This window comes from Lepisosteus oculatus, chromosome 2 (assembly GCF_040954835.1).
Source record: "Lepisosteus oculatus isolate fLepOcu1 chromosome 2, fLepOcu1.hap2, whole genome shotgun sequence".
Taxonomy (NCBI): domain Eukaryota; kingdom Metazoa; phylum Chordata; class Actinopteri; order Semionotiformes; family Lepisosteidae; genus Lepisosteus; species Lepisosteus oculatus.
In genome coordinates, this window is record NC_090697.1 from 16562016 (window position 1) to 16588732 (window position 26717).

At 36.9% G+C, this 26717-nt stretch overlaps 1 protein-coding gene across 3 annotated transcripts in view; it reads left to right on the forward strand.

Moving 5' to 3' along the window:
- Positions 1–3837: 3837 nt before the first annotated feature.
- ptk2ba (protein tyrosine kinase 2 beta, a) overlaps positions 3838–26717 on the forward strand; it is an 80751-nt gene continuing 57871 nt past the window's right edge. For 2 of the 3 annotated variants that reach the window (XM_015358022.2, XM_015358044.2), the window contains exons 1-2: positions 3839–3993; positions 23812–24051. In XM_015358022.2, coding sequence (XP_015213508.1) covers positions 23857–24051 — 195 coding nt within the window. In that variant the 5' untranslated portion in view covers positions 3839–3993; positions 23812–23856. Of the gene's footprint in view, positions 3994–23811; positions 24052–26717 lie in introns of all 3 variants that reach the window. The other variant, XM_015358033.2, reaches the window with a different exon arrangement.

The window sequence follows — 26717 nt, forward strand, 5'->3', positions numbered from 1 at the left end:
TTCCAGCCCAGTATGTCATGATGGGCTAATTGATTTCAAGAGCTATTTCAAGTTCAAGTTTATTGTCATTATACTCATACACAGGTTTATGGTATAACGAAATGCTATTAAGCTAGCTCTCAGATGGAAAGTAGTAAAAAACAACAACAATACAATTGTACAGTATAAGAAAAGAAAGACAGGGACAACAGGCAATGTGCAAAACAACAACAACAACAACAACAACAACAATAACAACAACAACAACAACAACAACAACAACAACAGGTAACAGGTAATGTGCAAACCATCATCAGTTGTGGAAAATCATACATCAACAGAATTAAATAAAGGATAGAAAATTATGGGGAGTTAACTCCGGTACAGTTTTCCAGATGGTAGAGGGTCAAACAGTCTGTAGCTGGGGTGTGTTGGGTCTTTGAAGCCCTTTTTAAAATTTGATTGAATCTCTTACTAAGCTTATGGAGAACAGCACAGTGATGCAGTGGTTTTTATTACTGCTTTGTAGTGCTGGGGATCTGGGTTTAATTACAGACCTGGGGTGCTATCTGCATGGAGTTTCTATGTTCTCCCCATGTTTCCTCTGGGTGCTCCAGTTTCCTCCCACAGGCTAAAGATATACTGGAAGGTTAAAAAAAAGAATTAGTGCCACACTCAGGTGGACTTGAGCCAGCCACACTTTAACCTCTAAATTTACAGTCAATGGTCAGCTTGTAGAGATCCTGAAAATGTACCTTGTTTTAAATATCTTGGTACATACTGTACAGTATATTGATAATAAATTTAATGTCTCAGACAACACAGAATGTTTTTAAAAATATATATTTCTCTTGAGAAGACTGAGAAACTTTCATGAAAGCAAACACATCCTAGAGCTGGCTTACATGAGTCTGGTAGAGAGTGTGCTCTCTTCTAACATCTCTGCTTGGTATGGGAATTTGGATGTGAGGGATAAAGCCAAGCTCTGAGGGATTATAAACATAGGCAGAGAAATTATTGGTCAGAAACAGAACCAGCTGAACTACATCTAGGACTGTTTACAGTAAAGGAGTATTTAATAGTAAATGATGCCTCACCTCCACTACACCCCCAGTTTGAAGAATTACAAGCCGGGGGACTTTTCAGAGTATCAACAGTTATAAAAAACATTTTAAGAGGTCATTCATTCCGAGTGCTCTGATGTACCGGCCCCTTCACAGCATTTCACTGAGAACTATATACAGTATGTGTGCAGCTCACACTTGAATCTTATGTTCGTATACTGTATTGTATTCTATGGTATTGTTAATTACTGTATACAGTATTACATTGATTTTATATATCTTAATTCCTCTGAATGTTTTATGTACTCTATAAATACATTGTTTTAATTATTGTCTAAGTGAGGCCAAAGGTTTTAAAAAAAAAGTTCCACTCTATGTGGACAATTAAGTAGATTCTGATTCTAATTGGCTTCTGGGAAAACTGGCCCTGGTGTGAGTGTGTCTGTGTAAGACCAGTGAAGGACTGGACTGGACTTGTGCCTGTTGCTTGCTGAGATAGGCTACCCTGTGATCCTGAATTGGATGAAGATTTTAGAAAATGGATGGATGGTAGTGCTGAAGGAGATTTGGACTACACCACTGGTTGAAGCCACTGGTATAAACCCTCTGCTAATTAGTGAGTTTCAGAACTAACTACTTCAGGTGTTATAGTTGAAATATACTGTAACCTACAGGACTTGAGCAAAGGAAGAACACTGACTCACTGTGGGAGTGTCTGGCACTGTGCATTGTAATTATCACCTGTGTTTGTTCAAGTGTCACGTCGAGGAGATATTGCATTAAGTTCTGTATGATGAAATCGTTGGGAACAATGCACTTTCTTCGGGATATTTTTTAAACCAAGGGAATGATTACAGACTAAACCAAGTCTAAACCAACAAGCAGATGAGTTACCGTTTACCAGTAATACCTCGTGATCACGAGCGCAGGTGGAACAAAACTAAGCACATACATTGGTATTCCAGGACCAGGGCTAGAAACGACGTGGTTTAGACCGGCGATATGCCTGACATGATTTAAAGAAAGGCTTTTCTTGGTTGAGATACGGAAGTTAAGAATATATATACAGTATCTATATACAGTACATCCCGACATAAATGCGTGCACACAATATTTTCTTGATCAAGAAAGGGATGATTCTTCAGTTCTTGTCCTAGTAATATGTCTCTACAGGGACTCATGTAGAATCGTCATACCTTTAATACAATTATTATATGGGTAATGTGCATCAGCTTGGCAAAACATTGGAAAGAAAAAAAAACCGAGTTGAATCCTGTAATATATATATATTTGCCCCTAGGTGGAAGCAGCTCCACGTCATTTATTCATCACTACGCAAGAACAAGTTCCTTGTTTCATTATTCCCCAGCGATTGAACGCGACAAGTTAACATCTTTAAAAGACTATTCCACTGCTTATTCCTCATGATGAGGTCTGGAGTCGAGTCCCACCTGAACAGCAGAAAGTGAAACCCGAAGATTAAAATACCATCAAAAAGAAAACAGGAAACCAGGCAGGTTTGTTTGTACTGCACATTCTTGACTCTGCACCACGTTAAAATACAAAGGTTGATTAAAGATATTTTGGAACTGATTCAATTTAAAAACAAATCAATAAACATTCCTCTCTGTATATCCGTTATAGTCGTACGAAAAACTGATAACTCGAACTGTGACAATGAACATAGACTGAAGTTAGAAATAATATTGATACAGATGCATACAATCCGTACAGGTGTGAAATGTGTTAGGTCCACAGCAGTTCTCTCGAAATATAAAACATTGTGGCTATTTCTTTTCACTGCCACATCACTAACCAAACCCCATTATAAAATAATGGTTCTCTATCAATTGTTTTTTTAATGAGTCAAAGGCCATCATAATAACATCTCCAAAGAAATTTGTCTCAATAAAAAAAGCACGCTTTTGGAGTGTTCTATAATATGTGATGTATTTTCTGTTAATGTTTTTTATTTTATTTAAATCAATGAACAGTGTGCCTTGTTCTGCTTGAATACACATTCTTACGTGTCGCTTCAAACAAACTTAAAACAGTTCACTTCATTAAGGAAATATGTCAGTTAGCAGTCTTTTGTACTGGACACAGATCTCGCCGAAATTTTATATTGTTTCGTCGCTGCTCACTAATCCGGAGAAAGACAGGATTTCTGTAGTTATTGAATAATAACTGATCACTGATAACATTATCATCCTTGCTAATCCTAATTCTCAGGATTGTTACGGCCTTATTCTTTTATGAAGCACGTCAGATATCAAAACGTACAGTACGTCAACATAGGTACACGTGAAGTTATATGTTGCGTCGAAGCTGATCAACGGAATAGTCCATTCAAAAGCGTTACATAAACCGAATTAACGGCTAAATAAATATGTCGCGAAATTCCAGTTAAAATCTAAAACATGAACACTTAAAAAACAGTTAATGTCCACAGTGCACAGCATCGACCTGCTTGATTGACGTCGTGTTATTTTTACAAATCTACACTGTAGAGGTGACACAGGGCGCGGCGCAAAGTCTCGATACAAGAGAACTTGTCTGTTCAAGCTATTCCCCTCAAGGAAATTTCTTCAGGGTGAAGTTTTGTTTACAAAATCACTGTCCATTAAATGACAGGGAATCATATTGAATTGATCGCAAGCAGAATTCTCTGCAGGTTAAAATGAGATATGTCTCACAGTTTTTTTTTTAAACGCCCGGGCTGCGCAGGTAGTTTTAAATTCTTTGGCGAGCAAGCAGTCATACTATAACAGTTACGGTAAACTTTAAAGAATTGTAAGAAATAAGGAAGTGGCGAGAAAAAAAAAGCAGGGGTGTGGCTTACAACTGACAGCCACCTTTTCGGGGTGCAAACAGAAGAGATGTGGAAGAATTAATTCACTTTTCACTCGGCATTGGAGCAAGAGGAGAGACTAACTCGACTTGTGATCAGGTTGGTTGTTGACTGATACAGTCAGGTGCCCGGGCACCCTTGACCTGGCTTATTCTCAGACGGAGTTAAGGCTACCTGAGTGTGAAGTGCCTACACATAAAAAGAAGGAAGTCGGCAGTAGGCTTATTTCGCGTGTTTCAAGAAGATAAAAAATCGGCGAGGGTTTTTTTTAGCAGTAAATATGGATATACTGTTTAAACTGTGTAAAGTTACACTCATTCTCTTTCACGTTCTGCTGACCTTTTACATATTTTATTCAACTAAAAAATAATTCAATATTTAATCTCAAGGACAAACGCTCTGATAACGGCAGTCAGTACCAGTAGTTGTAACGCCTCTAAATAGATGGTCTCTGTGCATTTAGAAAAATACCCTCAGGAATAAAACTGAAGTGAATTTAGGGGCATAGAAGTTCGTTTAGATCGATCGTGGATTGGAAATGTTTTTTTGTTATATTATTTTATTTCTTAAATAGCCTAACTGTATTTTTAGCGTCCGTGTATTATTGGCACAAATAAATGTTATTCATCTGTTAGTATGAAGCTAAAGAAATAATATTTTACATTGTATTACAGTTTAAGGATTTTTTTAATTCGGTCCACTACAAAATGGAATTAGGTGTTGTCGGTACAACAAACAAGTTTTAAAAACGTGATTTAACCATTATAAAAAGAGAGCTTGCGGATTTGTACACAAATAGAAGATGGAACGTAATTTGGAGTTTAGGTGTGCTCTCTTGAAATTCTGTTTTGTGAGCATTTGTCATCACTGCAAGTTTATACAGGTGAGATGGGTATGCATTCCAGCGCCTGAGGCAAAGCAATCCAAACTCTTCAATAGTTTATTGGTATTCGTATCAAATCAAACTGACAGTGACTGCAGTCTGTTAAAATTTCAATATTTTTTTATTCGTTGTCTGCGCACGTATTGGCCTAAAATGCCCAGCGATGGTGTCAGTGTGTTGTGAAGTAGTTTTATTTAAATGCTAAAAGTTCACAACGGACGCTCCATTATATATGTACTGTATGTACAGTACAGTACAGTAGGAGGCTTCAGGTGGGTTGAAACATGGGTTGGAAAATGCTTAGCGGACACTATTGCGTCCGCTAATACTGCCTAATTGCCTGAAGTACCTTGATTAAGAATGCGGTAGTTTTGCCTGAATAGAAACTTGAACCCATCATTTAGTGTCGGTAATGGGTGTAGCACCAAACCACTATTTCACACGACTTCTGCCAAGTTAGTAAAGTAGTTTTTTTTTGTATTGAGCTTATTAAACAGTCATTTGCAACTCCTCTTTACTCTTTTGTACTGCTATTTTATTCCATGACAAAGTACTCATTTAAACTTCTTGTAGATTTGCATCTTACCCGGATCTTGGATGTTAAGGGATATTATTATTTTAAGATACAGCCTACTGTGTCATCTGATTGGTTCTAAGAGGAGTGAGTGGTATCCATGAAATTCTAAGACAACAGATATGAATCAAATTCCACTAGATATTTCCAATCCAGTAATACCCTTTGTTTACGCCAAGAATCTCATTTATAATAATAATTGCTTACACTTATATAGCGCTTTTCTGGACACTCCACTCAAAGCACTTTACAGGTAATGGGGACTCCCCTCCACCACCACCAATGTGTAGCATCCACCTGGATTTCAAGGATATTTGTCTGTACATAGACAACTATTATGTATACAGTAGTAATACTAGCTGTTAATGAATAATTATACTTAAACAGCATACAGAGTGCTTGTCGACTCTCTTGTTTTTGGTGTTCCTAAATAGCAATATACAGTAGATGCTAGGAAGAATGAGAGGAGTACAGAGCACAATGTGTGCTATCACTGGGTCAGTAATTGACAGTCATGCATAGAAACAATGAATACTATAATATGTGTAAATTCTAATTAAAAAGAAAAGGTTCAGCAGACATTGTCAGAATGAGCCCAGTTTAATCCTATGTCTATTCCTTTCACTCCTAAAGCTTTTGTTGCTATTATCTTTAAATTAAAAAAAATCGTAACAAGTATTGTTTTGATTGTATGGTCATCATGTTTGGAATTGTTACGATAGTAACTCACCTCTCATGAGGCAAATTGATGCTTTCATGCCAGGGTATGACTGGAAACATGTGAAAAGCTTGTGTTGCATTAATTGATTTGTTTTAATGTAATTTAGTAGCATGCCATGTTGTTACATTTTTTTAAACTATGGTTTTCAAGGTTGCAAAATTCCAGTTACTGTATGTTATACACTATGTTAAGAAAGCCATTCTACATGAATGCTACTGTATATCTGTTTGCTCTATTAGTTATGTATTTTATTTCTCATTAAATATTTGGGGACTTATACTGCAGTTCATTAACAAGATGTACAATGATCCCCTGGCTAAATATCCATTAATCAATGCATCATACATTGTGTATCCTTGAAACAATTAGCATGATTCCTTCCCAACAACTACAGTATGTGGGTTTGTGTTTAGTAAAGTGAAATACCTGCAATTTTCAGGGCGGAGTGCTGTTTCAACATTAGAGCATTAAATTTGGTGAATCTTCTACATCAGTCGATCAGAACATTAGGGATATAGCCTCATGTCACTTACAGTACATGCCATACCTCAGGTATTTATGTGTTGTTTCTGTTAAGCTTTGTTATTTTTATGTATTGTATCACACAAGCTTTTTTTCTGTGTAAAAAGCCACTACAGTGTAGAACAATGTGACTTCAAATAGTCTTTACACCTGTAATGCTGTAAAACATTGGGTTCAATTAGTCAGGTAATACACATTTTAACATGAGATGATGCATTAATAATGGGACATGGAAGATAAAGGCTAAAACATGAGTAAACTTGCTTATCACTTACAGTAAAAAACTACCAGGCCCCAAATAGTAGTGGTAGTATAGTAGTAATAAAATAATAGTTAGGTTTCTTGATGAGTTGTTTGTGCTCCATCTGCGATTTTGCTTTTCTAGTGATATTGGGAAGCAGTGTAGTACAGTATATGTTATTACAGCAGGATGGGTTTGTGTTTCAGGCAATCTTCGTTACCTTTTTTTTCCAAAATTAATTTTTTTTTGCCTCATCCTGTTTATGTGAAACCTTTTTAGAATTTCCTACAACTAAGCTTAAAAAAAACCCAGCATCAGAGGTGATTCTCACCTCCTCACATGCCTCTGTACCACGGCCTCTTCGTGACATTACTAGTTCTTCTCTTTCTCAATTTTGGCAGCTGCTGTATCTACTGCACGTCTCACTCGATGGGTATCGCATGTGGATCCCACCTCCTGTTTGTTGGAAGTCCTTCTCTTTGTTTTATTTCCCTCCTGATTCTTTGCCCTTTGCCCCCTTGGTATTTAACATAATAAATGACTCTGTGAGCTGTAGCACGTTAATGACTTTTAAACCTGCTGAATTCTTGCTGGTGCCTGCAAAACGTCTCGTGGCTTAGAAAAATATGAATAATGTTTGGCCCAAATCTAAGTTGTCTTTTCTTGCAAATGTAAGCCGGTCTAACTAGCTTATTAAAAAAAACCAATATAGACAGATAACAACAGGTCACTCAGAATGTATTTCACAAAAAAGGAAAAAAACAACAACACCAACATATACACAGGTCTGTGTCTACACAGATCGTAATTTGTAAATATACTGTAAATGATTAGATGCTGCACACTTTTTACAGTTTGTACTTTGAGTTGTGTTTTTTTTATTTTTAATTTTAAATTCCGTGACACCTGATTTTGTGGGGGAACTAAAATGCAGTTTTAAAGAAAAGTCCCAACAGTCAGTGGTGACACAAACACATTAGAACACGCTATCAGAGTGTACACAAATGCAGGTCTCTTTTTGAGCAGTTTACACAGTTTCTCAGGAGTATAAAACGGCGATATTTTACTGTAGAGTAGTAGTTGCGTGTTCAAATCCAGAGCGTGAGGCTACTGTTGTAATCTTGGCCAAAGTTGATGTCCTGATATCTAGTATTGTGCATCTCAGTGTTGAATTTTAATTTTAGTTTTGAGAAGTTAAATGGGTAATTCATTTTTAAGTAATTTGGAGATCATGTGGGATCTTTAGCACTCATAGACCAGTAGCTCTTTAGGAATGGTTAAGCCGTGACTAGACTGTGGTTCTCTAGGACATGGTTTGGAACCATTTTTGTAAATCTAGTTATTTTATTTTTGCTTAATAGTTTAATAAATTTTCTTTATTTAATTTAAATTACCTTCATTTCTCTTTTGAGTGTTTGATTTTATTCTTACAAAAAGAAACAAACAGTGTATTGAAAGTGCCCAATGAAGTCACCAATACAGATGACTTAATTTACCTTTGTCTGACTGGACAATGAGCTGATTATTTTTTGAAGCATTCTTGGTAATATAGTTTAATGGAGAGATGCTTTTTTTCCCCAAAATGGTTTGGTATTTAATCAGATTCTCAGAGGCGTCACATTTCAGATCTGTTGTGAAAGGGTAAAAGCTAGCTAGCAACAGGATATCACAGCCAGAAACAGTAAATTTACCACAAGGAAGTAAGTACAACTCGGCTACAGAAAAAACAAAAAAGAAAAAGAATATGCAAAAACTACCTGCAGTTTCTGCTCACAGAAGCATTTTGTTTCTTGATATTTTATTTTGATATACACAACACAAATAAATGTCAACTGAGTTCTTAATAAAATTACTGCATATACAATCTGTGAGAAGTGGAAAAAAATTACATTAAGATTCTGAGAGTAACTAACATAGATGCCTAGACTGAGGATGTTCAAGCAGGAACTGTGTCAGCATGTATAGGCTGCAAAGAAACAAATTCCATGCTGAAAGGTAAAGAAAGGAAACAAAATTGAAAAGCCTTAAGATACCCAGATGAGCACTTGAAAAAGACACTATCAGAGATCTGCAGTCCTGATGGCATTTTGCATAAAATGTGATGAGTGGCCCAGCTTTAAGCCTTGATTATATTCGATTTTGAAGGACTTGAAGATGGAAAATCTGAAGGAAGATAGGCAACCTTAAAAATATATCCTATTTACAGTTTTTAAAGGTTTGTTGTTTAGAGTTGGTCTGGTAAATGGATCCGTCAACTGCATTATATGGTATAAGGATGTTCACTACTGTATGGTATTGAAAGATTCTAGTAGCAGCTCAGTTAATTTGTATGTAGGCCAGGCTACCTTAATTCAAAGTATCAGCAGAAATTTAGCAGCAGGATGTGGTTAATTGGATTGTCGTGTTGAGTTGTCAGATCATCTTTTATAACTAAAATCAAAAGCAGATTTGGAAAGGAGAGCTCTATTATAAAACAAGCAACCTCTGGAGATCTGTCACAGGAAGCACCTGAAATATTCGAATCCCCACGTTACAAAAAAGGTATTGCTGCTCTGGAATCGGTCTAGAAAAGAGCAACCAGATGCATTCTGGACATGAAAAGAATGTCTTACGCTGTCAGACTGAACCAACTTGAACAGAGAACACTCAGGTGGACTCGTACATATTCAGAATTCTCAAAGGCTTCAGAGTGAGCAGTGAGACACGAGTAGAAACTGTATGGAAGTATGAAAGTGCATTTAAAACCAAGAACAGCTGGTACATCTTCACCAAAGTGGTGAAAGCAAAATCCAATACCCTCGCTTCCTTCAAGAAATGGCTGGTTGAGATCCTTGGATTATTTAGCTGCTATCTTCTAAATGGGCCAGATGGGATAAATCTCCTTCTGTCTTTGTAACCTTTTTTTATCGTTTTAATTTTTGGGTATATACTGTATATTTGAGTGATTTGGGAATTTGGAGAATGGTGATGGTTCCTCGACTATTCGAATCATGCTGACATTTTCCCAGCTGGTCGGGACCTTTCGGTTTGATCCCTGGGACTCCGGCGCGTGTTTTCCAAGACCACATTGACTAAGCAGTCACAATAGTGTTGTATCTTAGTGTTTTCATAAATGCTTCTGACAGTGTGTTAAGCACCATAACCCATGATGAAATAGACTCAGACTATAGATTTTACTGACCTGCATTAGATTTGTCTGTGGTACTGTCATTAGCTCTCTTACTCTTACTCAGTATGTCCATCATATAAATTGTCCTCTCTAAAACACGACTTCTTACCCTGTGGAATGGGGAACCCATAACAGATTGCAAAAAGATGTTTTAAAGCTCTCAATAGAGAAAAAAAGTTCATGAACTACTACTTTCATACTGAACTGCCAACTTTTCTTCAATATGCGACGATAAATTAAATAGGTTCAGATATCCACAGCAGTGCAATTGTATTTTCCATTTATCAGTAGTGCTGAAAACTAAAAACTCTTCCTTACAGGTTAAGACACAATGTTAATTGGAAATATATTACATATATTATTACACTATTATATATATATATTATATATTACACCATTGCACTTCCTTGACCTCCAGAGTCACTCAAATAGATGAAGATGCTGAGTCCGTACTCGCAAAATGTAGACGTGTCCAGTTTTTTTATTCCTTTTGTTTAATGGGTTTGACTTTGGTGGTTTTAACAGCTTCAGTATGTTTCTGTCCTGCAGCTCACCTTTGGTGTTTGGTTTAAAGTCAAGCAAAAATCTTCAACCCTTGTAATACTGAAAAGGAGTGATCTTTGCTTATCTCGTCACGTTTGATGCTTTTGTAGTGGAAAATAATAACATCCTGTATATGTAGTGTAAGAGAAATTATGCGTGAAATACTCTTCAGTACACCATCCCTTTTTTAAGATTATTTTCTTTTCCCAAAAGAGAGAACAGAGCCCCAAGCCAGAAAAAAAAATCATTACTACAAACTATTGAAAATTAATACTATACACACAATGTAAAAAAGAATAGAATTTACTGCCAGGGTCCTAAGGCTGTGAGGTTTTAACCTCTTTTCCCCATAGAACAGTAGAGGTGTTCATGGACTGTCTCACAAAGGTCTGCAGTTGGTACTCTGGTTGTTGTCTTGTCTTTCTACTTTTTCTATCTCCTTCTCTATTCTCTTCTCACACAAAGCACAGATTGGTATATATACCCCAATGGTATGAATTAAGTCCCCTAATTAAAACCTGACTGGAATGTCTTGATGTACTGGGCATAGTGTATGTGCTTTTCATATTAGGTGGTAACTGCTTATATAAGTTGATTCACCCGTGTTGATTCTGTATCTTGAATTATGTTTAGTTGCCTTACATTTTAAGAACTTAATGATGGGATCTTTTAAGTAAATGAGATAACTGAGGCTTCATGCAAGCTGCTCTGCAGAAAATCAAATGCAAAAATCCAAACGACATCAGGCAGTTTTTGTTTCTAAGTCAGAAGTTATGAATGAGTTTGTATTGCATCACCCACACTCTTAAAGAATGTGTTTAGGATAAATGCTGCATTACTCATTGCTTTGTAAAGATGAGAAGATTGTAAAAGTGGAAGCTTTAAATGATTAAAATGTTGGCATTAGGTTGCCTTAGATACCATTTTGCGTTCTAAAAAATGGCCTTCAGAGGGTGTACTGTGGTTTTGCTTCTGAGCAACAATTTCATGTTCCTTTTAAAACCGAAGTCAACATTACTTTTTCGGTTTCTGTGCTCAGTAAACAGAATGAAACCTGAGAGCTATGATGCATTTGATTTTTCTTGAAACATGGGTAAAACGCAATATTAGGAATAGTTTTACCCCTGCATATACCATATACTTTTATACTTGTACTATAAATTACCAGCTACTGGATTAGTTTATTTAGTTTCTAAAGTGATTGCTTATAAGCGGCACATTTGGACAGTGGTCAGCATTGCTGCCTCACACCTCTGGCCTGCTGGGTTCAGTTCCAGTGGTGTTATCTGCGTGTTTGTATTTGTATGTGTTCATGCGGGTTTCCTCCCACAGTCTGAAGACGTACTGGTAGGTTAATAGGCTTATGGGAAACTTGTCTCTGGTGTGAAAGTTTGTGTGTTTGTTTCTTTGTGTGCACTGTGATGGACTGCCATCCTGCCCAGGGTGCATCCTGCCTTGTGCCTGTTGCTTGCTGGGATAATCTCCAGCTCCCTTAGAACCCTGTATTGGATAAAATGTTTAGAAAGTGGGTGAGAAAATAGGACTATTTACTTTTGTATTTTAACTTAATTTGACACATTTGGGCATATTGTAATCCAAACAACTTTAAAACTATACATACTGCACATATATGTATTATTTTAAAAAGAAAATATAGAACTTTAAAAAAGCATGAGTCATAATGCTAGAGGTAGCTTGTGGTTAGGTTTTCTAATAGCCAAACAGATCCTGGGTCTTCCATTGAAGAGTCTAAAATTATACGGGGAGCTCTCAGTAAGGGGATGCTTATGTGCTGTGTCTCTGCAGCTGCAGCACAGCAGCTCAGAGCTTTATCAGTAAAGACTATATCTTTTGGTGGTGGTAAAAATACTATCCCGCACTGGTAGCTAATGAATTGCTGTAGATCTTAGGGTTTTGTGATAATACACATTATATGGTTTAATTGGATTTCCATGCACAAGGATTGAGTGCTAGAAGCCCAGACGGATGCACAGTACTTGCCATCTGAAAAACCTGACAGCATAGCCAAGATGGAGAGTATTTCCATGTTGTTACACCCGGCTAGTTTCGGCTTTGATTTGCTCACTATGTTCACTCATCTCTTGATGTTCTCTGTTGTTTTTGACAGCTGTAATGTCAGGGCAGCGTGCAGACAAGTGCCACAACTAGATGAATTGGGTTTGGATCATGTGTTCTTTCCCCGTGAAAGCTGACATTCAGGTGAACATGTGCTTTGTGGGTGTGGAGGTGAAACACTGAAATGATGGATTCACTTGGATTTGTGGCCTTGTGCAAAATTCCCCAGAGATCACAGGCTTGTTAGTTGCATCGATGTTTAGCATTGGATCAGTGGATCAAGAACACCAGTCTTCAGCAAGCCGTTATTTAGGATCTTTGGCCTGATCACTCAGTCTCCGAGATGGATGCCCATCTCTTGATTGTCAAGAAGTATCTACAGATAGCAGATCAGCTTGGCATATTAGAGAATGTGGGATAGTTTTAGCAACAGGCCAACAATGTCAGTGAAAGCAGTGCCAGTTATATTGAAAGCCAGTGTTGATGTTTGTGATGAAGGTCTTAGTTACTTGATCGTAGCAGCTTCGGTGTAGCCTGAAGAGAGTTTGTTCTGAGAGGAGGTGGGTGCTTTGGTAATTGGGCTAATCCTCTGAAACTGCTCCAGTAGTTTTTAAGATTTCCTTAACAATGATATCAATCTTTAGGTCCCAGAACTACTAACTGGTTTTCCTAATTTTGGCAGCATCATGACTCTTTCTTCACTCCAGATTAGAATTTGGTTACATTCCATCACATTTGAAAAAAACTCCCCGCCATATTTAGATCATTTGGTTCCTTACTTGTCTCGTTTGTCCATTTCTTAAAATAACCCATGATGTCAACCTGACAATATGGTTGAGGAGCTTGTGCCAAACTCCCACCACCCTTAATGTAAATAAACTGTCTCCTGTTCTCGGTTGGCACTGAAATGCACAAAATACACAAAGTAAATGCTACCTTCAGTTTTCCTCCAGACTTCCCTTTTCTGGTTGTGATCATGCAAGCTCCGCTGAGTTCCTTGGTAGAGAAGCTGTTGGTGAGATACAGGAACCTGGGCAGCTGGTTAATGACTTCTTCACACTCTGCCCACATTTGAAAAAATATCAAGTGTTTTTTTCAGGTTTGCTATTTATATGGCAGTGGCAGCATTTGACCTGTGGATTCTTATGGTGGGTTAGAGGTTCCTGAGAAATCCCGAAGTCCTGCGATTCTGCACGTTCTGTTCCTCTCTGAATCTGGCAGCACTCAGGGACCCCAGTAAGGCACTTACCATTGCCGGTCCCCTGACTGTTGGGATTGTTCTCGCACATTGTTCTCTAGAAGATTCTTGCACTGAGATTTACACCAACAAATTTATTTCACTCTGTGTCCATGCGTTTTTTTTGTGGCTGTGGTAATTTATAGTACAGAATTTACTCCTTTGGTCTTGTGAGAATTTGGAGAATGTTTTTTTTCCAACCTAAGTGGTAAGAAGCCAAGGTTCCATTCAGGCATGTTGATTAAATCAAAACCTAAATCCAGATTATAGATCTGTCCCGACCTTGCAGGCAGAAAATTACTCTTTTCAGCTTTTTGCACAAGGTGGAAGCTCAGATGATGATCAGTTTGTAAGGGCTTCCTTATTTTCATGGCTAGCTTCACACCGACCTTTCGTTAGTGAGCGTGTGTTTTGTTGAAGTTTCTAACATATATAATTAGTTGTTCAGAAGGTGGTAAAATCTGATAGGGTCATTTTTTTATGATGTGGCTTGTAAACATGTGTTTGCCAAGCTTGATGGGCGTCATGCCAGTACTTTGGTATTCAGTGGACAGAACTTTAGTATAGTTAGATATCTCAGATACTTCTAGAGTGTATTTTGCATTGTGGATGTTGATGGCCAAATTAGTCTATATTGTAGCAGGAGGCTTGTTCTTTGCTTTTGACATGGGTGTATTTAAGTCCCAGGACATTTATCTATGGCACCTTCTCCAGACAGTGGCATTCGGCCCTGAAGAGACATTCAATGGCAGATCTGTGTCTCAGGGCCTTCTCGGTATGGACCATAAAATGTTTGATAGCTTTTATAGTTGCTTTATTGAGTGCCAGTCTGTTGGGCATTCGTTAGCCCTTTTGATGTGATGATTTTGATGATTTTAGCTGTGGATCTTCCTCTATGGATTTCTATATAACAGAAATATGAGGAGAGAGATATGGTTTATACTGTAACAGAAATAGAGGCAGAAGCAGGCTGTCATTCTCCAACGTAGTTTTGTATTGAGTCAAGTTTAGTGCTAAGTAATATAGTTGTATGTCAAAGACCTAACAAATTGATTAAAATTAAATTCTGGTGTTTTTATGGTACAGTATACAGTATATTGGTATAGCACAAATGTTGCTTGTAAATGAGAGTTTTCTCAATTTAATGTTTATGCTAAAGTAGTAAACAAAGACTCAAAACTTGCAAGCTGATCTTTGTTCATCAGTAATAGCTGTGAAACTGGTATCCTGTGCCCTCAAACAGAAGACTGCACTCTGGAGTGCTTGAACACAGTTTGTATATTCTCATATGCTTACCATCTGTATAGTACTTGAAAGGACATTAAGTGTATATGCTACCGTTGCCCTCCCCGACCTACTCTACCTGCTGTTTTATAACTCCAGCAAACCATTTATTAAGACCTAAGATAGGGATGTTTTTTTTTTCTTTTCAGCTGACCATCATAGGAATGGAGATTTTAACAGCACGTATCTTTAATCGTTTTTAGTAAAGCTGACAAAGCAATTTAAATGATATCTCCAGACATCAGTATCCTGTTTAGCAGTTGAATAGTTATTTAAGATGTTATTGTGCACTGAAGTTTAAAAAGTGTTAAACGAGAAAGTTAAGTTAGGGTTAGAATTCTGTTCCGGCTGTGTAAAGAAACGTTTAAAGCTCAGAATCTTAACTTACTGTTACTTTTTGTTGTTGTGTGGGGGGGTGTAACTCTTATTTTATGATGCAGTCCTGTTTTGTTTTATTTGTTTTCATCACATGATCTTGCAAGAACTCACACAGTACTTACAGTACCCGGTGGGGTTAGTAAGCTGACTCATAAATTTGTTTTTTGTTCAATGTTATAATGATTGGTGATATTTGCATGGTAGTTTAAAATCAGTATTAAATATCTTGTTAAAACCTCACATCCATTTAGTGTCTTGCATTGATAAAACAGTTAAGCTTCGTTATATTGTTATCCTACTTAGCAAATCAGGTACTAATTTCACTACATTGAATTTTTTTGTAGAAGAAATAATTTGTTCAATGTTTTTGCTATGAATGAATTTTCAAGCTCAAGGAATGTATTGCTAAAACAATGCAGGGCTTCTATTGGTAAAAGATCACAGTTCAAATACTATTATAGAATTTACTTGGTATTGAATTCTGACTTAATGTATTGTCTTCTACTTTATACTTATTAAGCATTGGGAGTCACCCTTGATAAGTGTCTGTTGTGCAAATAAATTATTAAGAACTAAATGTATTTACTTGTGATTGCAAAATTTACTTGCACAAGTCTGAATGTGCAAACCTAATCTCATATTTAGTAGATATGTCTAATAGTTTTTAGTTTGTCACAGCAGTCTATTTCTGCTAAGTGCAAAATGCAAAAGGATGCATCGGAGGATTTTATTTTATTCTCTGCTAATGGATTTCTATTATACAATTATCATCAAAGAATATTCAATATTAAGTGATCTGCAATGATCAGTACTAGTCATGCCTTCATTTATTTCCAAAGATTAATCAAATTATATTGAGAAAAAAATTGTTTTAGAAGATCTCTTGCTACTAATGCTGCTGTAAGCTTGTTAACTTGTGTCTTGTGGCTATAGCAGCAGTTTTTGAAAGTTTCCCCCACAGTTCTTACTTAGGGTTCACTGACATCCTGGTGAAGGACTGGATTGGCCACTCATCTACAACAAAACAGACTATCACACACTTTAAAAAAATAGATCTCTGAATGTCATCTCTTTGTCATTTTCTTCTAGAGCTTATACTGTATATGAGAGGGCATGACGATTGCTGCTGTGCCTGTTAACTCATATACTGGCTTTCCAGGAAATGCCAAATATATTTATTTTATAATTTATCCGCTTGTAATCTTTTTTTTAATGCCACAAAGGAGTAGAGAAAAAAAAGAACCCTATAGCCTGTGTTCTGTTGTTAATGCATTGGGAAATGTGGCAGGATGGAAACCTAAGTAGTTTGAAGTACTAAGCTGTGAACTTCAGATGGCTTACTTTTGCTTATCATAAAGAGACATAGCGATATGTAATTTATTTTGTTGCTAAGGTGTTATGCAGATTTAAAACTGGGGAGGAAAGGAAAATGTTCCTAAGCATTGAGAGGAGAGTGGGTGGTGCTTTAATGTATCTAGGTTGTTTGGCTAGGTGCTGTGAGGTGCTAGACTGTACTTTGATTTAAAAAAAAATCAGATGCCTTCTTTATTCTTACAGACAAGCAATTTTCCTTGGTTGAATAATATCTGACAGATCAGCCTGGAAATACGATGCACAGCTACATTCCAAATAGAGAAGTAATAGGTTTATTCCATGCTGAAAAAAAGCAGAAAGAAAAAACGCAGAAAGAAACAAAGAAAACGTTTCGGCCGTGGAGCCTTCTTTGGGTGTACATTCCAAATATGTGTGTACACATTGACAAAAAGAATAATCATCCATCAATCCATCAATTCCATCACTCTGACCAATTGGTAGTTCATACTGGTTTTGAAATAAATACATCTAATAGCCATGCTTTCAGAAATGGTGCAAAATGTGTGATCCCAGTAAGAATTTGAGATAAATGCCAGACCAGAGCCACAGTGTCTCATGGCATCAGATCCTGGTTTCCACAGCATTCGGGTGGGTAGATGACACAAGACCTCACCATGGATGGAACACTGAGTAAGAATAAGATAATTAAAGGGGACCTGCAGTCTCAATTTCTCAGACCGGTTATTAAATCTTGGTAACAAAATAAATTCATTGACATTATAGAAACATTTTTTCGAATCTTGAGTTAAGCACAAAATCAGGAACTTTGTAAAAACACTGTACTGTATGTTGCCGAGTCATCAGGCAGCGCCTCTCAAAGCGACTCTCGGGGAGTCAGAGGAGTCTTTCTCATTCTTTCTCTATGCCTGATGGCCCCGCTCGCAGTCCTGAGGCAAGGCCTCTCAAACGCCTCTCAGCGAGTCGGGGTGTTTGTTTTCATGCCCCAGGGCCAGCCAAACCCATTAGGACCACTTGGGTTCCCTACATGGTCTGAGTGCTTCTTTTCTGTACTTTAATAACCCCAGTTTATCCCTTTGAAAAACTTAATGTCATTTGTTCATCTGAATCAGAAGCAGTTTCTGATCAGAGGACTGGAAATTGATACTCTTTCACACCTAAAAACATAGTATACTGATTTGTACATGTGCATTGATATCCATTCCAGCCATAGCATTTTATAGAACTTGACAAGAATCCTATATATTAATGGGAATCTTTTTTGCCAGATCTGTTTCAGTGATTCCAGTTTTTCATATCCTTTCTCAATTCCAGTGTAGAATTTCAGGTTTCTCCCTGGGATTCAAGCAGCATTTATTCTGAGGGACACTTTTTTTAGTAAATGGCATTTTTTAGAAGTGGTACGCAATTTGTGTTTCACGATGTGTAGTTCTCGACACGTTTCTGAGCTAAAAAGAGTAGCTAGAGGATTACGTATCTCCTGTAGAAACAGGAAGAACAGTGAAACTGAAAGAAAGCAATGGGGAAAGACTGCTTTTTTTCACAAGGGGCATTTTGGGGAACTGGGTATCGAAGGAGAACAGTAAAATAATCATTCCAGAAATGAGAAAGAAGGCGAGCACTGAACCACTAGCATTAAGTGGTGTAATCTTGCATACAAATACACTGATCTTGATACCCCTGCATCATGTGGTTCAGTCTAAGTAGGCTTTCCCCTACCTTCTGCACAGCCTGCTTGTTTAACACTTGACATACTGTATATTGTATGTTTAATAGATTCTAACATTAAGATTCAATATTACAAGCACTGTAGCAAACTCTGGAGAGAGCTGAGAGAAAGTTTTTTTTTCTGTAGTTATACTGCATATGACAGAACTGCTGCATATTTAAAAAAGTACAAAAAATATTTATTTAGGTAGAACAACTACAACAAAAGCCCAGGAAATTCTTATTAGAGATCTTGTTAAGAGTGAAAATTAGAATTGTGTATGTTCACCATGAAATCTTTTAATTTCTCAAAGAATCTATTGCTTTGAGGTTGTCTGTTGTCTAACCTTACAGGTCTTAAAATCGTACAATTATTTATTTACGGTGTGAGGTACAGTATATATTTAGTGTGAGACTGCGTATGTATTGTAGTTTTGTTTTCATGTACAGTTTTAGGTTGTCATGTCTTACATTATGGCTTAGATTTATTTTTAAAGCTCTTTTTAGCATTGTAAACTGTGGCCTTACTCGTTCGTCAGTTTCAGGATTGTTCAGCTGAGATATTGGGTGCCGTATACTCACTGGCTTTGTCTAATTAAATAATTGTTCAAATAGGAGTTTGATTTTTTTTTTTCAGTCACATAGGGTTTAGGAATTTGATACAACACACTTTTTCTGTACATTTTCTTGTTGATATCTCAGGTGCATTACTGGTCACCTGATAAGAACAGTATAAGTTGAAGGAATTTTTGAAAATTATTCAAATGTTCTTACTTAAATATAGAATTTTATTTATTGAGTAACTATAAAAGATGGATTGATGGACTGTGCATTTTATTTTATTATTTTTGCAATAAAAAGTAATAAAGTATGGTAGGGTAGGGATGGCAATACAAAATACTTTTAAGGTATGTAAAAATTGGGTGTTATAGAAAACTAAAGGAATGCTAATTATTTCTTTAAATTGTAGAAACTGTGTATTGACTGCCCATTCCAAACATCAGATGCTTAGATGTTTATAGAAAATGGAGCAAAAGTTAGTGTGTTTTTGGACTCTTTAGAGATGCTTTATCAGTAACTGTAATATCAAACACATGAAGTGTCATACTGGACATTTGTTACATCAATATTAAGTGAAAGGCTTTTTCTCTGCTAAATTGGATTAACTATGTTCATCTTTTGCCATCTCTTCATAAACAGCAGGTGAAGAAGTGCAGTCACAGCAAGAAATGTATCACACCCCTGTGTTTGGCTTGCATTTTTGTATTTAAATAACGCATTCAGGATTTATATCATCAAACAAAAGGCTTTTTACTAAAATATTTCTAACAGTTCCAGGCTAATTTTAATTGTACAGTACGTCATTTTGTCTTCCATAACATACAGTACCATGCTCGACTTAGTTATTTACATTGTAATCAGAGTAAAGGTTTTGTTCTTCATATACAGTATGTCTCCATGTTCATTAACTTATTCTTCCAAGTACTAATTCTTTATTGAAATATTGCCCTATCGCTTGTTGCTTAGTATTATAAAAAAATATTCTGTGGCATAAAATTCAGTTTGAAGCTCTCCACAGTTCTTTTTTATCTCCTGCCTGTCCTGTTTGGCAGCTATAGGTGCTCAGAGTGCAGAACAAGGCTACTATAGTAACACATGTGCTAACATGCATGCATTGCAGAAACAGTGTTTGTGGGGGAATCAGAAGCACTAGGAAAATCCATGCTGTCAAATCTCATAGTTATTCAGAAGAAGTATTTCAAATCAGGGACGTCTTTCCTGAACAATGATGATCTTTTTTATTTAGAGTTAATTTTGTTCATGTGGGAAATAATTGTAATTCTCCACTTTAATACAAATGTTAAATTAACCATTGCTTATTACATGGTTTACATATACATTTGTCCTTCATTCCTTGTGTTGATATATTTCCACAGTACGTTATCATCACAGTGAAATACAAATTCACCGGAAAAAGGTTTATGGATGAAAGAAGCAGCTGAATAATGATGAGCAACATAACAACATTTTACTATTTTGAGACTTGAAAAAATGAGCATCCTCCAAAAATTTGAAAAGGAAAATGCTTTGATGTGCTTGGCATTTGTAGAAATTAAAAAAAAAACTATAAGTCTCCTCTTAAACTACAGTATCTGATAAGGTTAGTGATTCAGTAACTGGATAATGGTTGTGCAATGAGAAGCTTTAAAATCCTGCTGTTTGTCCTGGCTTTGCTTTGAACAAAGACATTTATCACCTCAGGGCAGATCCTGTATTTAAAGCATCTGTATATATCATGACTCCTATCTGCCTGGTTCAGTCTTGCTCTGCTGTAAACACTTGATCAGGTTACCTAGCATTGTTATACTGTAGCTGGATACCTATGAGGCACCACAAAAGAAACTGCCTTTTAACTAGTAAGAAGTTGCCTTCTCTGCTGCTCTTATTGTGAGCAGCAGGGAATACAGACCTTGATTCTGGTCATGTGCATTCTGTAATCTACAGTATAAGTTTGACTTTTCACTTCAAACCAGTTGGAATTTTTCCATACAAAGAAGAATTTTAAATTTGACAAGTATAGTTAACATTATCTTATTTTTTAAACTGGCGGATAATGTATAGACCAAGAAGCAATTATGCTTGCAGGTATTATAAAATGTCTGAATGTCATGGGCACTTTTTATTTTAACCTAGTAAATGGAACAGAAGTACATACAAAAAAATGTAAATATTTAAGAGGTGTTTACATAAATCGCCTCACCTCCCACTTAAAAAAAACAATTACTAAATGGAACTCTCTGTAACCTCTCTTATATTCTGAAAGAGCTACTTCTTGCCTTTGATGTAAGATCACACTCCAGAAGGAGAAATCTTGAACTGTATACTATAAAGTGAAGTATTTGTAAAGTAAGGTGTCGGTATAACTGATGTGAACTATTTTGTAATCTTACTGGGTCACTCAGGAAGACAACAGTAGGACAAAAAATGTTGTATAACAACCTATGTTGCAATGAAGCAACTTCCTTTATAAAGGTTTGTTGTTTGATTTCAGTGGCACAAGAAAACAAAAACTATTAGCAAAACTAAAGCCGAGGTAAGAATACTTGTTTATTTTCTTAGGTAATATAAATGAGGCTGAACCGTGCCGTTGATTTTCTTAATTATACTTTTTAATCTGTTTTAATCTGTCAGTCTGATATATCCTGATATATTGTTTCCTGAATAAAATGAAAATCAATGAATTATCAGATATTAGACTATTTTAAGATAAGCTATTATTGTGCACTCTCTCATCCTAGTGTTAATCCCACATCAGCAGGATCCGCTTGTTGGCACGCCCATCTCCATTTGAGCCAAATCTTTGAGCTGACATTGCCATTAACTGCGACCCCCTGCTGGCCCCACTAACACCTCTTCCAGCAGCGACCTTAGTTTTTCCCAGGAGGTCTCCCATCCAGGTACTGACCAGGCTCACACCTGCTTAGCTTCAGTGGGCTGCCAATTGTAAGTTGCAGGGTGAAATGGCTGCTGGCTTAAGCTATTAATGTGCACTAACAGTACAATTATATTATCATCAGTACCAACTCTGAAAAAGAAATTGTATTATGCAACTCCTCTGCCAAGCCAACCAGTCAGTCGTTATCAATGATTGAAAATGTCAAAATCTTCTGTTATTTAAAAAAAAATACAGATATCTTTTTTACAGAACATTATTACTTTTAATGCATCCTCACCTTAACACTAAGAAGATTATTTGAAACGTTTTTTGTTTGACTCTAGAAACCTTGTTCCAATCAGAAAATGACACATTTTGAACAACACAAAAAGCAGCAACCTACAAATAAACCTGTATTTTTTACAGGAACTAAGGTGTAGGAGGTTTTTTTATTTCCAGATACAGTATGTGTGTAGGCATTTTCTTAGACATGACCCTCTGTCTTTCCTGTAAGATCTGAAATTTGACTTGGCTAAAAACGTTTTTTTTTTTAAATCTCTCAGCCTCTACTTTCAGAGGACAACAGTAAGGCACCCTCCAAGTAATGTCCCTAGGAAACAATTTTCAAGATAAGATCCTGTACCTGTTCTTCTGTTCTGCCTCCCTTACGGACGTAGTGCAGAGTGGCCACACCCAGAGAGTGAATTCCAGGCATACAACCGTAGCAGGATAAAAGAAAAAAATGCTTTCCCTGGGGCTAAGAAAATGTCTTGTTCCTCCAGAGAAAGGGACAGCATTTCTCAAAGTAGCGGACAAAAAAAGATGGAAACATCTTGGTAAATGAGGGACTCCCAAGTTTATTGAAAACAAGGGCTTCCACACACGTGTGGCTCATCTTGTTGATGCTGCTGTTGAAAAAACCTTAGAACGCTTAGTCACAATTTCATTTTATATATATATTGAGCTCTTTGAACCTTTTCACTTGGAATTGCGACAGAGGTACTGTGCTTAAACAGCCACTATTAAAGGAATCAAAGACTTAATGATAGCCTTTGACTTCTAGTCACTTAATATTCTTTACCTTTTGGATTGACTGTAAGTGAATCTTGTGATACTGTCTATCACAACATTCTGTTGACCCACATAAACCATTGCTTTGAGTATGCTATGCTGTTGGTGCCTCTCTTTGTTGGCTCCACCGCTACTGTATGTTTACCAGGAGGCAGTTGAGTTTCTAGCTCCTGACTTATTATCTCCTAAATACATTACATCCCACATCTTCACAATTGCCTGCTTGTCCATCTTAGGTAGACCTAAAAAGTAAACCCCAAAGACTGCAGCTATATTCACAGCTTTTTAAAATGTTTTTACGATTGATGCAGCATGGAACACCTGAGCAATTAGAAACATCTGTCAACCATTTGTCCCAATACTAATGCTCACCGGAAATGAGAGGAATGAATACAAAAAATGACACTGCTCTAAAATTGCAATCTTTGATCTGAAATGCATATGTCATTCGTCCACAGCAAAAAAAGGCATATTTCACTTTGGTTTTCTAATGCATATGCTTTCCAATGTATTGGTGTTTTAATACTGTGATTGATCAATTTCTACTATAGAGCAGAGGGAGGTGAAACCTCCATGAACTCAAAAATAGACCAGACTCCCCCATGAGACTTTCGTTCAGATGAATCCGTTGTGGAATATTCTGATGGAGCTGTTGTAGCATTCCTGAGCTCTGGTCTTCTGTGGCCACAGATCAGCCAGTCGTATACAGTAACCTGACCATGTGCTTCTCTCTATGATCTCAGTGGATGCTGTGATGGTGGTGCTGCTGAAGTGAACAGGGTGTGGAAATGTCAGGCGACAGCAGAACCCTGTCCTGGACATTGGGAAGCACAGGAAAGGGGGAGCCCTCGGGCCTGTCTGAACGAACCAACGACACCCTGAGTGTGGGAGACAAAATCATCAAGGTCTGCTTCACCAGCAACAGTTTCAACCTGGGCAAGAACTTCAAACTGGTTAAATGTGACAGTTCCTGGGAAGTCAAGGTGAGTGCCCCTGAGCTGAATCAAGCAGTAGGTACCTAGTATGTGACCCAATAGGAAAGGTGGTATTAAAAATACAGTTGGGATGCACACTGAATTTTCAAAACCTGATGAGCAGTAGGTTCCCTCTTCAAATTGAAATTGCATTGACTTCATTTCATTTTTTACAATGACACATTTTGCAGCTCTGCTATAAGATACTGCAGTGTGGCTTAGCACCTGCTCCGCCTAAATCTTTTAGTGATATATAGATCCTAATAAGAAAACAGACTAAGGCAGGAAGAAATATTCATGTACTTGGAGGTTTGAGTGGGGAGCTGCAGTGGCGTGTGGGCCACAAGGGAAGGAGGTTCATTCCATGCTGAAGATGAAATAAAAGCAACATTTAAGCTGTGGAGCTCTCACAGTTTGATTATTTTCCCCAAATCTCTCCATTAATTTACAGTTTTCAGCCTTTCTCACTTCCCCTGGAATTTGTCTCTCAGCTTTCTGTTTTTTGGGCTCTTTCCCTCATCTCCTGCACCCATTTGCACATTCTCTTTTTTTTCAGTCACCCGTTCACTGATGAGTCAGTGTGACTATTGTATCAGCGCACTAAGGAGAAAGAGTGTAACTCCCAACCTTCCAAATCAATTGGAAATGGAAACCGAATTGCTTTTAACAGAAAAAGATTTAATCTGATTCAGGGTATATAAAACATCAGAATAGGTAAAGGAAGGAAAATAGTATTTTAAATACACATAAAATTGAGATATTAATGCTTAGAACTCAATTTGGCAACAATATTCTGAACTTGGAGATAAAGCACATACAGTATACTCCTGCTTTGACAGCCCAGAATACAAATGTACTAATTTAGAGCTAGTAAAAAATCAGTAATGTTTTATTGCAATTTTATGTCATACATTTTACTCTCAACAGCAAGCGGAGAGTTTTATGGCAAAATGCCCAAACTTCATTTTTACATTTAATGTGCTTAAACCTTCAGACATGAATAGAGAGGATTTGGCAAAGATGTTTGACAAAGGAGAGGTGTTGACTGCTCTGATGACCTTCTGGATTGGTAAATCATTTGTCCAGCATTTGACAAGCAAATTTGTAAACCCAAATCCAAAAAGAATTAGGCCATGAGATACATTATATGGAATGTATTGAAAATGTTTCAAAAATGAATGTTTAACCTCTCCAAAAATCATTTGTTTCTATAATTTGTAATCCAAAAAAGGCCCTACTACATGTATTATATATAACATTACTGCCCTGATCATAGATCATAGCTAAAAGCACTTGCTCTTAGATATGAAAATTCCCTTCTAAATTAATGCAGATTTGACACATTTTATTAAGCACAGAATGACCAGCAACAGGTTTAATATATTTTATGTTATCTTTAAATAACGATTTTGAACTAGGGAACAAAAGTTCTCAATTTCTTTTTATGGGAATGTCCTTTTACTGTTTTCAGCAAAATGAACTTCAGCAGATTCTCTGGATTCAAGGTAAATTAGGTGTGGGTGGGAGTCTTCCAAATGAACAGTTCTATTTCGAGGAAGATCAGTTTAGGTCTGTGTATCGTTGGTTAAGTGGTCGTAACTGCTCTGCATAGACACAGATGTATCAAACATTTCCTACCTTTTAATTCTAGAACTGTAGAATGTGCAGACAGACCTATTTTGCTTCAGTCTCTGGTTCATGTCCTGGAACCCCAAATGACAGTCTCTCAAAAGCCTAATGTGGCTCAATGCTTAAGGGAAGCTGTGGTTTTCAGCAAATAGGAGATTTGTTTTGGTGCAGCACCTTGATATCTTTTTATTAATCAAGACATAACTGTCAAATCTGCAACACACCTTTTTTGAATATTTTTAGCTCAGACATAATGTTTAGTCAGAGGAAGATGGACCTCGTTTAAAGCCTCATTATTCATTGCTAAAAACTCACGCTTCGAAGGTGAGTCTAACTGACTTAGAGTAAGTATCATATCTTCTCGCAAAATTTGCTTTTGAATACCATCTGAGAAACAAATGGCAAAGATATCTGGGATATCCTCTTTCACTTAAGAAGTGGCAGGATATATGTCGGTAATATCAAGATTTCTGTATTAATACAAGATAGACGCTTTCTCATTAAAACTTCATCATCAGAATCTACTTAACTCCTAGAACATGAGGTTACAATTGAGAGGAGGCCATATGGCTCATTTAGGTGATTGGATTTTTAGTAACTAATTGATCTAATGTACTAATTTAATTGAACTAATGGGGCACCAACACAGATTGTATAATTAAGGAAATGCAGCAGAGGATCTATGTTCTCAGGCTACTTAATAAACACAAAGTGAATCAACAACATCTTTGTCAGTTTTACACAGCCATAATTCAAAATATTTTGACAGGTTCCATCACAGTTTTGTACGGGTATTTGGACAGCTATCCAAAAGGAAAACTGGAAAGGATCATGTCCAAAACCTTAGAAATAATAGGCTGTGAACTCCCTTCCATTTCATCCCTTTACACAAGCTGAACCTGCAGTCTTGCTCCTTTCAAGAACTGCCTGCTTCATCCTTAGCTTCTTTCCCAATGTAATCTGAACTGTAAATTCTTATCCTTCAGCTCTGTAGCTTCCTGGGAGCATCTCTTTAATTATTCTGTTTGCCAAATATAATGTATGCA